A 12,948-nucleotide genomic window follows, 5' to 3' on the forward strand; every position below is an offset into this window, starting at 1 on the left:
ACCCAGTGACCCCCCTGCCGCCCCACAGAAAGCCTCAGCGCTCCCGATTCCAATTCCAAACCCCTGAAGAGCCGCGGACCCGAACCTTTGGGTCGGGTGCATAGGAGGGCAAAGCAAGCAAGGGAGGCAGGAGCTTGGGCCCTGGCCTCAACCAGCGCTTGTCCCCTGTAAAATGTCTGTTAAGAGCCTGCACTTCAGGGAGTCACGACTGAATCGGATGGCACCTGTCAGTAGAGTCCCTAGAATACTTAGAACTGTCCATATGTGATGGCTGCGATCATAATAACTCCAAGAAAGCCAGATTCCTATCCAGGCGGGAATCATTTATCTATTTGGCTTTTCACAAGCATTTCTAGGTAGTGGATAATTGATAAACGTAAGAATGAAGGAATAAATGGGAACGCAGTGTTCTCAGGAGGTAGAAGCTTTATTGCGATGTCTTCAAAGGACAATCAAATCAGTAGGCATTGATTGGGCACCTGCTGGGTGCAAGCCCCTGCAGACCATAGCAGAGTCCAGTGTGTTCCGCCCATGGCTCTCAGGTCCCCGGAGAGAAAAATCACACAGGGGGTCCGGGGAGTTCTGTGGGGCTGAGACCCGGGTGGGTTTCCGGACATCAAAGTGCAATTAGCTTTACTGTGGGAGGCAAACTCCGAGGCCCAGCACCCGGCGTGGGAGCCAGGGGCACCACCGGGAGGAGGCGCGGTGGGGAGCAGCAGGTGGTGGGCGGCTCAGCAGCAGCCGCCGGAGCAGCAGCCGGAGCTCTGGTTACCCGAGCGCTGCGACCTCTGGCTGCCGCCCCCACAGCAGGAGCAGCAGCCGCTGCGCTGCCGGCGACGCCTCCTCGGAAAGCAGCAGCAGCCGGTGGAGCTCGAGCCGCAGCAGCCGTTGTCGCCGCAACAGCCGCCGCCGCTGCCGCAGCAGCCGCCGTCCGAGCCGGAGCCGCAGCAGCCGCCGCCGCAGCACGGAGAGGAGGAGCCGGACGCCGGGGTGGGCGCCGGTGCTGGGCAGGGAGTCGGGCCCTGCGAGGACCCCTTGGAAAAGCCTTTGGCGGAAGCGGCGCTCTGCTGGGACATGGCGGAGCTCGTCACGGCGGACCTGGAAGAAAGCCAGCCTTTGAGACGCGAGCACGCTTTTTTCTTTCCAACCGTGGGCCTCAGGGCTTGCAGACGCGGCTCAGCGAGCCGGCTGGCCGGTGCTGGGGCCCGGGAGTACAGAGCGGAAGCCGGGAATGACAGCCCGGCGCGCAGCAGATGTTTGCATTGAGTTCAGCGTGTCTGCAGGAGCTAACAGTCCTTGCGAAGGATGGGTTACTTTCCATTTTCCTGACTGGGATGAGGACCACCCGGGTGCCCGTTGAGGGGAAATACCGGATACTGCGGCCATTTCTCTCCGTAGGACCCAGGCCAAAGACGTTCTGGCTCTTTTCTTCCCCCGGGGTTTTACCTTGGCCACAGAACGTCAAGTGATATTCTAGTAATTACTAACACTGTATACATACCCAGAAGTGAGGAACTGCCAAACTCCTACCTCCTGGATCTAATGAATCCACCACACTGGAGCACATCCAGTCATCGTCCCTTGCCTATGCCTCCCATCCCCCACAACCATAAGAGAAAGGAGGGTCGTGCAGAGAATGGGAGTGTCCCCCTCCAGGCATTCGAGCGACCTGAGTTCCAGTAAGGGCTCATCTATAGACATGCTGCACAAATCTGCCAACTTCAGCCCCTGTCCCTCGCCCTGTCCCCATGTGCACCGCCAAAGACTGGCACACTTGATGCCCAAGGGGGTTGCCACGGTTCTCCTTGCACAGACACCTGCTGGCTGTGTTTGGCTTCTGCTCCTCCAGCCTTCCCAGCCTTCTCCCTCAGACCTCCTTAGAGACTTACCAGACGCTGGCTCCACTGGAAACCTCTCTCAGTTCTCCAACCGGAACAGGCCACCTGCTTGACAGTGGACTGAGCAGTGTCCATCCAGAGAACCTTTTATAAGTAAAGCAAGCCAGGCTCGTGGGAGGAGCCCGTTTCCCAACAGACCTGCTCAGCTGACAGACACATCCCAGAGACATGCATCACTCAGGTAGCACCGTAGGTGGTGCACGTGGGCATCCAAGTCACTCCGCAGAGGTGCCAGGATTGCTGGGTGTGTTTACTTTCCAAACAGGACACTGTTCATAGCTGGGAGGGCTGTGTGTGTGCGAGGGGAAGGCATGGGGCTCCCATGAGGCAAGTGCTGGGGCCCCTTCTGCCCATCTCCACCACGTGCACAAACACACACACACACACACACACACACGGCTCCACTTGCCCACATATCCATCGCTGTGTAATCATGCACTTGGTGCTTCCTAGTTCCCTTGTTAGCTTGATTTGTATCTCTCTGGCTCTTGGTCCCTCAGGAAGGCCAGGGGTGCTGTGGCAAACCTGCCGGGTTTCATGCAGGTGTTTCCAGATGGAGCCAAGAGAAGACAGTGGCAAGGATGCACCTGTGGGAATCCCAGTGGAGATTTCTCTGTCACTAGAAACAGGAAGATAAATGAAAGAGCCACTAAGACAGAAAAGTTGGGAAATGTGGTCAGTCAGCTTATCATATCCTCATAACACTTCCCCGGGGCCCAGGGGGAAATGTGTGCAGGACACTGGCCCAACTGCCTGGGACAAGTTGTCCTCGAACCAACACTTTCTGCCCCACCCCCACCATCTCCCTTGGAAGATAGGATCTCCCTGGGGCCACCGCACAATAGGAAAGAAAATCTTTCCCGAAGGTCTAAAGCATCCCTGACAAATAGTGCCTTTAGAATGACTAACTTTTTTAAAAAAATATTATTTATTTGAAAAACAAAGTTACAGAGAGGGACAGAGAGAGAGGTCTTCCATGCACTGGTTCACTCCCCAAATGGCCACAACAGCCAGAGCTGGGCTGATCTGAAGCCAGATGCCAAGAGCTTCTTCCAGGTCTCCCACGTGGGTGCAGGGGCTCAAGCACTTGGACCATCTTCCACTGCTTTCCCAGGCCATTAGCAAAGAGCTAGATCAGAAGTGGAGCAGCTGGGACTCAAACCGGTGCCCACATGGGATGCGGGCACCACAGGTAGTGGCTTTACCCACTACGCCACAGCACCAGCCCCAGGATGACTAACTTTAAAGAATTGGCTGTCAACTGGCTTCAGAATGGCTTCTTGGTCATGTAACTGTTCATAACCATGAACATGAGGTGTAAGAACTCAGGCCAAAGAATCCAAGATTTAATGGTGAGAGAGATTTGGGGGTGATCCAGGAACAGTCTGAGGGCACAGAATGAGGAAAGGTAAGTCACAAATGCCACCAGTTTCATGTAATGTGACTTCAGAGCCTGATGGACAGGTTGTCTCTAGCTAGGGAGCCTTTGGCGGGTACAGCAGTGAGACATTCCAAGAAGTGAAGTCAATATTAGAAAAAAGAAGGAAATCTTGAAACAACAAGGTGGAGGCAGGATCTCCTCCAGGAAACAGCAAAGTTCTTTTCTAGAGAGAGAGAGGAGAAGGGGAAACAAGGGGAAGGAAGGATTCCAGAGGAATCCACACAAGGAGACTGGGAAGGAATCCCTATGAGGAGAGCATTCCAGCAAGTACCTGCACCATCTGGGCTTGCTGTGGCCTCGGGCACTAACTTACTTGTCCTGTCACTGTTAACTCTAGGGTCAACTGTGTCCTTTGTCTATAAAAGGCTGATTTATGGGGCCGGCGCTGTGGTGTAGCAGGAAAAGCCGCTGCCTGCAGTGCTGGCATCCCATGTGGGTGCCGGTTCGAGACCCGGCTGCTCCACTTCCCGTCTGGCTCTCTGCTGTGGCCTGGGAAAGCAGTGGAAGATGGCCCAAGTCCTTGGGCCCCTGCACCCACATGGGAGACCCGCAGGATGCTCCTGGCTCCCGGCTTCAGATCAGCACAGCTCTAGCCATTGCAGTCATCTGGGGAATGAACCAGCGGATGGAAGACCTCTCTCTCTCTCTCTGTCTCTCCTTCTCTCTGTGTGTAACTGTGAATTTCAAGGAAAAATAAATAAATCTTTTTTTTTTAAAAAAAAGGCTGATTTGAAGTCATCTTTTCTGTGATAAACCTTCTGAGTACCTCCTCCAGGAAGCAGTCCAGTCTTGAAGGAACATTGCCTGGAGAACCCAGCACAGTGGCCAAAGCCCATGCCGCCCAGTACACCCTTTCCCACAGACAGTCCTTGGAAGAGAGAGTCGCCCCTGGCTCTCTACTCAAACTTCAGCCTGAGATCTCAGGACCCAGGAGAAACGGGTTGATGTTTCACACCTGCCCTCGCCACTCCATCCTGTAGAAACTCAGACGGAAGCCCAGAATTCAGGATCCAAGGGAAATGGGCTCCAACGTTCCATATCAGCCTCCACATCCACTCACCCCCCCGCCACTGGCCCTGGACTGCTCCCACGCCCAGGGCTTAGCTCTCTTCTCCAGCCTGCCCCAGCACGTGAGGTTGCAATAATCAGAATAATCCATGCACGCACAGGAAGGCAGGACGAGCACTTTGGTGATCTAACCCGCTGGATGGGAAATAAACTAGCTTCATGTTGTGACCCACACTTGAAGGAGACCCTCCCACGATGCGATTTTCCTGGACCCCACCGTCCTCCTCTCTTCGCGTGAGCTGTCAGCCGTAACCGTCTTTGACACAACTTTTTCTACAAGCTGAAAGTGCACAGATCTACAGTCTAAAAGGGAAGAGTGTTTCCCAGAGGGTTTTTGTTTTCCTTATTGGCTAAGTATCCAGTTGCACTTAAAAGCAGGGAAAGGCGGGTGGCTTGATGGGGGTGGCAGGGGTGAGGGGTGTGGGGAGGTGCACAGAAGGCAATCAGGAGGCTGTGCCATTGAGAACCAAAGCTTTATTGTTGCAGAGGAAGCAGCTTCACAACTGAGTGTCCACCCCTTGTCCTCCAAAGAAGGGCCAGGCAGGTCTGGACCCCCAGACCTCACCGTGGGTGAACGTGGGCAGACGGGGGGCGGGCACTACGCACATCTTAGAAGCTTCTGCCGCGGGAAAACGGGCGAGGGGAAGCCTTGGACTGGGCAGCTCTTCAGCGCTTTGGCTCTGCCAGCCTCTGCTCTGTGCTGCTCACGGCCCAAGTCAGCAGCAGCCAGGTCCTCCTGACTGCTGGCCACTGCCACAGCTGCTGCTGCTGCCGCCGCCACTGCTGCCGCCGCCACAGCAGCTGCTACTGCCACCACCACTGCCGCCACAGCAGCCGCCACTGCCACCACAGCAGCCGCCAGAGCTCTGGTGTCGGCGTCGAAGGGATCGGCGGGGCCTGTGGTGGCTCAGGCAGCAGCCGCCGCCCCCAGAGCTGCAGCAGCCCCCGGAGCTGGAGCCGCAGCAGGAGGACACCGAGGGGCACTTGGGGGGACACTTGGGAGGGGGCTGGCACTGCTTCTGGCTTTGCTGGCAGGACATCTCAGCAGGGACCGAAAAACCTGAAAGACAAAACAGAAGTTTTAAGTTCAGCAAGCACAAGGTAACTTCTTGCATTTGAAATTGAACCACGAATTCATACTAATGTATGCTTCTAATGATCAGACTTTTCAAACTCAGTCTCCTAAGGTCAGTTACAAAGCATCTGTAAATAGTTTCAACCCAGGCACTTCATATCTTAAGGATTCTTTTCAACTTCAGACAGACAGCGATCTCTCCCCGTCTTCCAGAAGAACCTTCCCCTCCGAATCCCCCTCGCTCCAGTCTTTGTTCAAGGCTGCCCCCAGCCTCCCACCAGCGTCTGTTTCCGCCCAACCCAGGAGCACCAGGAGTCCTCGCTGGCCCCGAGAGATGTTCCACCTGGTTCAGGCGCTGGAGCAGATCACCCGGGAAGCAGGTGGACTGAGGTGCAGTCAAAGCTTCCGCCTTTTATACAGAGACTGACCTGGCTTTGGGAGGTGTGGATCATGTGCGGGATGCTGATTGCATCTTTCATAAGGGGCCTGGCTCGATCACTCCCTCCACACCCCAGGGACGCAATTCCTCCCTCGATAAGCATCTAGACTATTACGCGACAGGACGGTCCCCTCTGAACTGCAGGCCTCTAGGATGGCGGTCGAGCTTCTCTAATCGCAGGCAGCACCTGTCAATCTCCCAGGCAGCTCTACTATGCTCTCCATTTCCTGAGCTGGGTCGGTGCTGTTCTACATCTCTGGGATGACAGATGTAGCTAATGGAGGGAAGAATTCTCTAATGGACATTCAAAATAAGATCCTAGGCCCAAGCCGATGATCTAGTGTAGCTTTTTCTCCTTCTTAGATGATGCTGTAACCTGGACTGAGAATGCTTGATGTCCTAGCCATGTTATTTTAGGCCGGCCTGATGCAGATGATGTGGGTGGTTGGACTTCTCTCCTTAGCTGACCTGGACACACCAAAGGAGTTCCCTGACAGCACTGATCCGGCTCTGATGGTCCCTTTGAAAAGACAGAAGTCTAGGAATGGCTTCTGTTTCCACGTGTGGTCTTAAAAATGGCACCATCGGCCAGCCTCAGGAGGGGTGGCAGGGACCGGGCAGCTGCAGAGGGGACAGACAGCAGGAGAACTTGCAGGAGGTGAGGCATTGGTTCTGGTTATCCCTAAAGGAAGAGCTGGGAAGATGTCTTTGTGTGAATCATCTCAGGAGGATGAAGGTTGGGGGTGGTCGGGAGAAGGAACACAAAGGAACTGAGAACCAGGGAGAGTACAAAACAGATTTCCCCACCGATGCTAGGTCTCCAGGAGAGTCACCAAAATCTATTCAACTAGAAAAGACGGCCAAAATATGCCACATTGACAATAAAAAAATGGGGGCCGGCGCTGGGCGCAGTGGGTTAAAGCCCTGGCCTGAAGTGCCGGCATCCCATATAGGCATCAGTTTTAGTCCTGGCTGCTCCTCTTCTGATTCAGCTCTCTGCTATGGCCTGGGAAAGCAGTGGAAGATGGCCCAAGTCCTTGGGCCCCTGCATGCATGTGGGAGACCTGGAAGAAGCTCCTGGCTCCTGGCTTCGGATCAGCGCAGCTCTAGCCGTTGCGGCCATCTGGAGAGTGGGCCAGCGGATGGAAGACCTTTCTCTCTGTCTCTCCCTCTCTCTGTAACTCTGTCTTTCAAATAAATAAAATAAATCTTTAAATATATATATATATATATATAAAAGTAGGAAAAAGTAAGACTTGGGAAACCTCAGTTCCACGCCACGTTCAGGGCCTGCAATGGGCGCTCTGTGGCCGGATGACAGCCTGTGGTGGAAGACCCTTTGGGTTGGTTCTCTTCACCTGTGCAGTCTCCTGGTAGTCACTAAAAGGAGCCCAGTAAGAATTCCTGGCCCACTAAAGAAGGAAATGCAAACAGAATTCTCAGAACAGAACCTGGAACTGTTAGTCCAAAATGATAGTTTGAAAAGAGTATAATCATTACGGATACCCTTATTTGCATGAGAACTATGTATTCTGAATTTCAAATGACTGCCCTGCCCACCTTTGAAGCCAAAGCTATCATTGTAATCAGCCTCAGCCCAACGCCTTCTTCCAGCCCGAGATGAAGGGTGCTTACTTATTCCTGGGGGAAGAGATTATAAAGAAAGCCTAATCGTTATCAAAACACGTACTCACAAAAAAGAAGAATCTAAGCATTACCTATCACATTTCTCAGGTTCTGGTAATACTTTTCTCCAGTTTCTTTACTTCATATTTTTTTTAGTTATTGGTGTTTTGTTTTGATTTTTATACCATGTCCTTATACAGCAGTTTCTCTTCCTAACTTGTCACTTAGCACTTTGACATAAGCACTTGTCATGTTTTCTGTTCTTCAGAGGCATTATTCGGTCTCTTTCTCATAGAGGACACAGACCTGGCTTACAAAGGTTTGGGGATGTTAGTTCTGCATTTGCTCTCTGAGTTCAAGGCCCAGCTCCCCACTTACCAAGGCGTGACCTTGGGTCAGTCACACGTCTGCTTCAGCATGCTCTCACCTGCAAAATGGAGAGGGAAACAGTGTTATCTCACAGAATCATCTGCATCCAGAATACTCTTGGAACAGTGCCTAGCGCTTAGCAAGCACTCAGCAAACACTAGGAATGCAATTCGGTGCTGTGCCACCTCTAAATTTCAGTACAGGGGGCAGGTGGGCCTCGAGGAAGGTGGCCGGGTGGGGAGGCAGACAGGCTGCTTTGCCTGCTGGATCTCGGTGCAGCAGGGACCCATCTTGTCCCTTATTGCCAAGAAATATAAGAAAGAACGTAGAACACAGGTTCTGAATTTCTGGAAAAAGAAATTAAGAGAAGTCAAAGAAACTACTCAGTTAACCTAAGGGCATGATGAATTTTAAAAGGGTCAATCTCCATCCCCTTTTACTTATAGTTGTTTGGGGTGGCCACCTATCTGGCTACAGGAGTGAGGTCAAGTTCAGGAAGCCCTACAGGACACAGCCTAGTGCACTGTACGCAGCACATGTGCCGTTTTCACGACCTTGTTCAGTTAAATTTGCTACTCGGTAGGGAGGATGGATGCTGCCACCAAATCTGGACCTAGGATTGCACTGACATTTCATGGAATGACAGAACAGAGGAAGCAGAAAGAACACGGCCATCACTCAGAGCCAGCGGTTTTCAACCCCAGGGAGGCCAGCGCACAGACATTCCCCGAAAGTTCACTGGGTGGTTCTAATGACGGTCGCTGTGCAGGACGGCTGACTTAGACCTTGTCCTTTCTTCTGGAGAAGAGGAAACAGACTCAGAGATGGAAAGAGACTTGCCCGGGACCCCACAGGGTGAGGACCCTCACCACAGGTTGAGGCAGAGCTGGAAGAAACCCACCTATCGGCCTCTCTCCACACAACACTCTGCCTCTTGCATGATGACGAATTTCTTACTGCAACTTTTTTTCTAGCAAACTTTATTTATTTTAAAGATTTATTATTTATTTGAAAGGCAGAGTTACAGAGAGGCAGAGGCAGAGAGAGAGAGAGGTCTTTCATCTGCTGGTTCACTCCCCAAATGGCTGTAACAGCCAGAGCTGGGCAGATCTGAAGCCAGGAGCCAGGAGTTTCCTTTGGGTCTTCCATTGCAGGTTCAGGGGCCCAAGGAGTTGGGCCATCTTCCACTGCTTTCCCATACCATATCAGAGAGCTGGATCAGAAGTGGAGCAGCTGGGATTTGAACCAGTGCCCATATGAGAAGCCCACACTGCAGGTGGCGGCCTTACCTGCTACACCACAGTGCCAGTCCCTCTAGTAAACTTTATTTTGTGTATAGTTGATCCTCTTTATCCATAGGTTCCACATGCATGGATTCAACCAGTAGTAGATTCAACATATTAAGGGAAAAAATGTGCCTGTAATGAACCTATAAGCACATTTTTTTTCTTGTTATTATTCCCAGACCAACAACCTAGATAGGGTTTAAACTATGCAGGAAGATATACTTAGGTTATATGAAAGTACTACATCGTTTTCCATAAGGGGTTTGAACATTTGCTGATTTTCGGTTTCTGCAGGGAGTCCTGGAACCAATTCCTGACAGATACCAAAGAATGTTACTAATTTGCTTATGAAAACATGGCCACTGGAGTTGCAGTAAAAATAGTAATCCATGTGGTGATGAATCATGGCCTGAATCGCCTGTCTAGAAAAGGTGGAACTAATCGTTGCCTCTGCTGCCCTCCATAACCAGGAGTCGAGCACCTGGGTCTGCAAGGTGGGGTCTGACATCACCAGGGATGGGCAGCTGGCAGGGCCCCAAGAACCCTCCCAGGGAAGGCACCTCCTAGATGACTCTTCCTTGGCCATGAAGTTCAACCTTGTCTGTGCCTCTGAGTTTATCAATCCTGGGGACGTTGAGTCACTGCAACGAACTCACAAGAGACAGAGACGTCAGCCGACAAAGAGGAACGTGAATACCAAGTGCTGGGCTGACAGGCACAACCTTTCCTGTGGGAGAACTCCTTGGAGAAGTCAAGACTTCCTCAGCAGGTGCGGGATGAGCATGCAGGTGCGTGGCGGCCCCAGATTTTAATGAACAAAACTAGACATTCCCGTCAGGTCATATGAACACTGGATTTGAGTGCTCCTGAGACTCTGTCCCTGTCTCCCCCTCCTATGAGTTGCTTTGTGTTACCCGATGGCCTGGGAACCTCTCCATGAGGGGCTTTGCACCATGCCACTCTCATCCGCTACAAGCTGCTCTGGAGTTCAGCACTGGACAGGTCACCTTTTTATTTGTCTTATTTTCACTACTCCTGTTGCCCTGGGATGTGCACTGGAAGATGGAATAATGCCCATCTCTTCCCCTACCCAAACCATGTCCACATCCTAATTTCTAGAGCCTACGAATATATAACCTTCCATAGCAAAAGGGATCTTGCACATGCGACTAAGCTAAGGATCTTGAGATGCAGAGATTTTCTGGGATTGTGCAGTTGGGTTCAAAGTGACCAAGAGGGCCCTCGTAGGAGGAGGGCAAGAGGATGTCAGGGAGAGGAGCAAGGATGACAGTGAGTCATTTTGAAAATGTAGGAAGCAACTGGCATTGTGGCACAGTGAGTTAAGCCACTGCCTGTGATGTGCCAGCATCCCATATCAGAGCACGGGTTCAAGTCGTGGGCTCTGCTTCTAATCCAGCTCCCTGCTAATGTACCTGGGAAGGCAGTGAAGGTTGGCCCAAGTGCTTGGGTCCCTGTCACCTGAAGACAGAGTTCTAGGCTCCTGGCTTCTGCCTGGACCAGACTGAGCCATTGTGGCTATCTGGAGAGTAAACAATGGGTGGGAGGTATTCATTTCCCACCCTCCCCCCCCCATCACTCTGCCTTTCAAATAAATAAATAAATCTTAAAAAAGGAAAGAAAATGTAGTAAGGGGCCCCAGGCCAAGGAATGCCAACAGCCTCTGGAAGCTAGAAAAGGTCAGGAAATCAGGAAATGAACCTTCCTCGAGGCCAGAGGTGGGGACCACCCGACCCACCTGTGAAGTCATGTGGTCTGGGCCTGCCAAGGCAGCAACAGGTAGGGCTCAAAATTCAATAAACCTACAGCAGGCTAATTTTTAAGCTGATAATTTCATACTTTGAATTATCATATGATAAGTTCATACAACACAAATGTTATAAATATCCACATGGTCCACCATTATACTTGATGAAATAAGCCAGTCCCAAAAAGACAGACACCATATGTTCTCCCTAATCTGTGGTGACTAATAGAGTATGAAGAATGTGATGTATAGGAGTGAAATTCTCATTTTGAGATTCGATGATTGTGTACAGTCCTTGTCTCTGCTGTTGAGGAACAGCATTTTTTTCTTCTTTCTATTTGCTGGACTCTACATAGTGTAGAGTTAACCTTGTGAGTATAAAGTAAACCGAAAGTGGATCACTGTAAAAATTAAGAGAGGAAGGGGGGAGAAGGGTGGGAGCCCGGGCAGGAGGGAGCGTGGGGTGGGAAGTGTCACTATGTTCCTAAATCTGTATATATGGGTTACATGAAGTTTGTTTACCTTAAAGAAAAGCAAAACATTCCCCATCCCTGCTAGAGCCTCACCTTGACCTTATACTTGACTGAGATCCTTGACTGAGACACCTTGACTGAGACCCAGGCCACTTCTGACTTGCAAAACTGCAAGTTTTGTGTTACCTGTGGCTTGAGGCCACTAAGTTTGTGGTCATTTGTGGTCACTGCAGCCATAGAAAACTGATAACGCACACCTAGATTTAAAACTAGCTTCCAATTTATGATATGGCTTAAAAGGATCTCAAACTGGATTTGTTTCCATCGGTGTGGGAATGGAAAGCTCACGTCTTTTAAGGGACAGGAGGGCTTCTCGGTGCCTCTGAGGCTGACAGGGCGTCCTGTGGCCGGGAGATGTTCCGTGAAGATTCCTGGGTCAGCCAACCACTGGAGTTGTGGGACCCCTGAACCTGTTTCCTCCTCCATAAAAGGAGGTAAAGACAGTGCCCAGCTCAGAACAGTGGCCACGCATGAGGACGAGGCCAGCCCAGCCCTCAGCCCAGACCTGGCAAGGAGGCCGTGCTCACTCCCTGTCAACCCTTCCTCTTACTGTGTCATCATCAGCACCGTCAGGGAAAACCCGAAGCTGTCAGGAGCTTTGCCGGGACACTTCCAGGTGAGGCCCAGCACCTTGTCTGAGGTCACGCAAATGATGAGAGAAGTTACCAGGGTTTGAATCCAGCTCTTTGGACCCTATATCTCTCTAGATTGTTGTTCCTCAAATCACAGTGGCTTTTAGCCCAGTGCCTGTGCATCCGTCAAAGAAGTGTTGCACTGGCCAAGCACCCCCTGGGGATTGGAATATCATGTACATAGTTAGACTGTAGATACTGCAATATGACCTGAAAGTGGTGCCTCCTCCTTGCTGCGGAGAAGAGGGTGCTGAGTGGGAGCCCCCCAGCAGTCCTGGTCTCCAGCTGCAGAGTCTCTGCTCGCCTTCCTGGGGACCTCCACCTGCTAAAGCTGCATGCCAGAGACGTGAGTGAAGGAGAGCACAGAGACTGACTCACGGCCACCCGGGGCCCCGCGTGTGTGGGAGCACTTCCTGGAAGAGCTTTGCCTGCAGGCCCCAAGCAAGCAGGGCTCAGCCTGGCCACAGGTCTCCGCGCCACGCCGTGGGATGCTCACAGCCAGCTGTGGCGTTATCTCCTCCATGGGGAGCATTTCTGTAGCTGGCATCTGGAGGCGGGGATGCCCGGGGAGCCTCTGGAGTGAGTAACCAGAGAAAGGAGGATTCCTCCTCTTAGAGAGTAAGTGCACACAGAGCGTGGGGACGCAGAAGGAGTAAAATAGCAAGGAGGCTCCTGGAGGCGCGTGCGCTCTGGCGCCTTGTTTTCTCAGCTGCAGAGGATGGCGACCTCTGCACAGGTGCCCTAAAGCAGGCTGCGGGGAGGGGCTGGACTTCCCATCACAGGAAGCCAGAGCTCCACCAAGGAAGCTGGGCAGTC

At 52.0% G+C, this 12,948-nt stretch overlaps 1 protein-coding gene across 1 annotated transcript; it reads right to left on the reverse strand.

The window, feature by feature from the left end:
- Positions 1-408: 408 nt before the first annotated feature.
- CRCT1 (cysteine rich C-terminal 1) lies at positions 409-1,960 on the reverse strand. Its single transcript, XM_008264429.5, has 2 exons — positions 1,890-1,960; positions 409-1,098 (listed from the first exon to the last, which is right to left on the reverse strand). The coding sequence occupies exon 2, from the start codon at positions 1,074-1,076 to the stop codon at positions 732-734; it is 345 nt and encodes a 114-aa protein (XP_008262651.4). The 5' UTR covers positions 1,077-1,098; positions 1,890-1,960; the 3' UTR covers positions 409-731.
- Between the last annotated feature and the right edge of the window lie 10,988 nt (positions 1,961-12,948).

The sequence above is a fragment of the Oryctolagus cuniculus genome, chromosome 7, assembly GCF_051225735.1.
Source record: "Oryctolagus cuniculus isolate XC-2025 breed Fujian yellow rabbit chromosome 7, ASM5122573v1, whole genome shotgun sequence".
Lineage (NCBI taxonomy): Eukaryota > Metazoa > Chordata > Mammalia > Lagomorpha > Leporidae > Oryctolagus > Oryctolagus cuniculus.

Coding starts and splice junctions, on each gene's coding strand:
- CRCT1 (XM_008264429.5), bottom strand. CDS start 1,076: ATGTCCCAGCAGAGCGCCGCTTCCGCCAAAGGCTTTTCCAAGGGGTCC.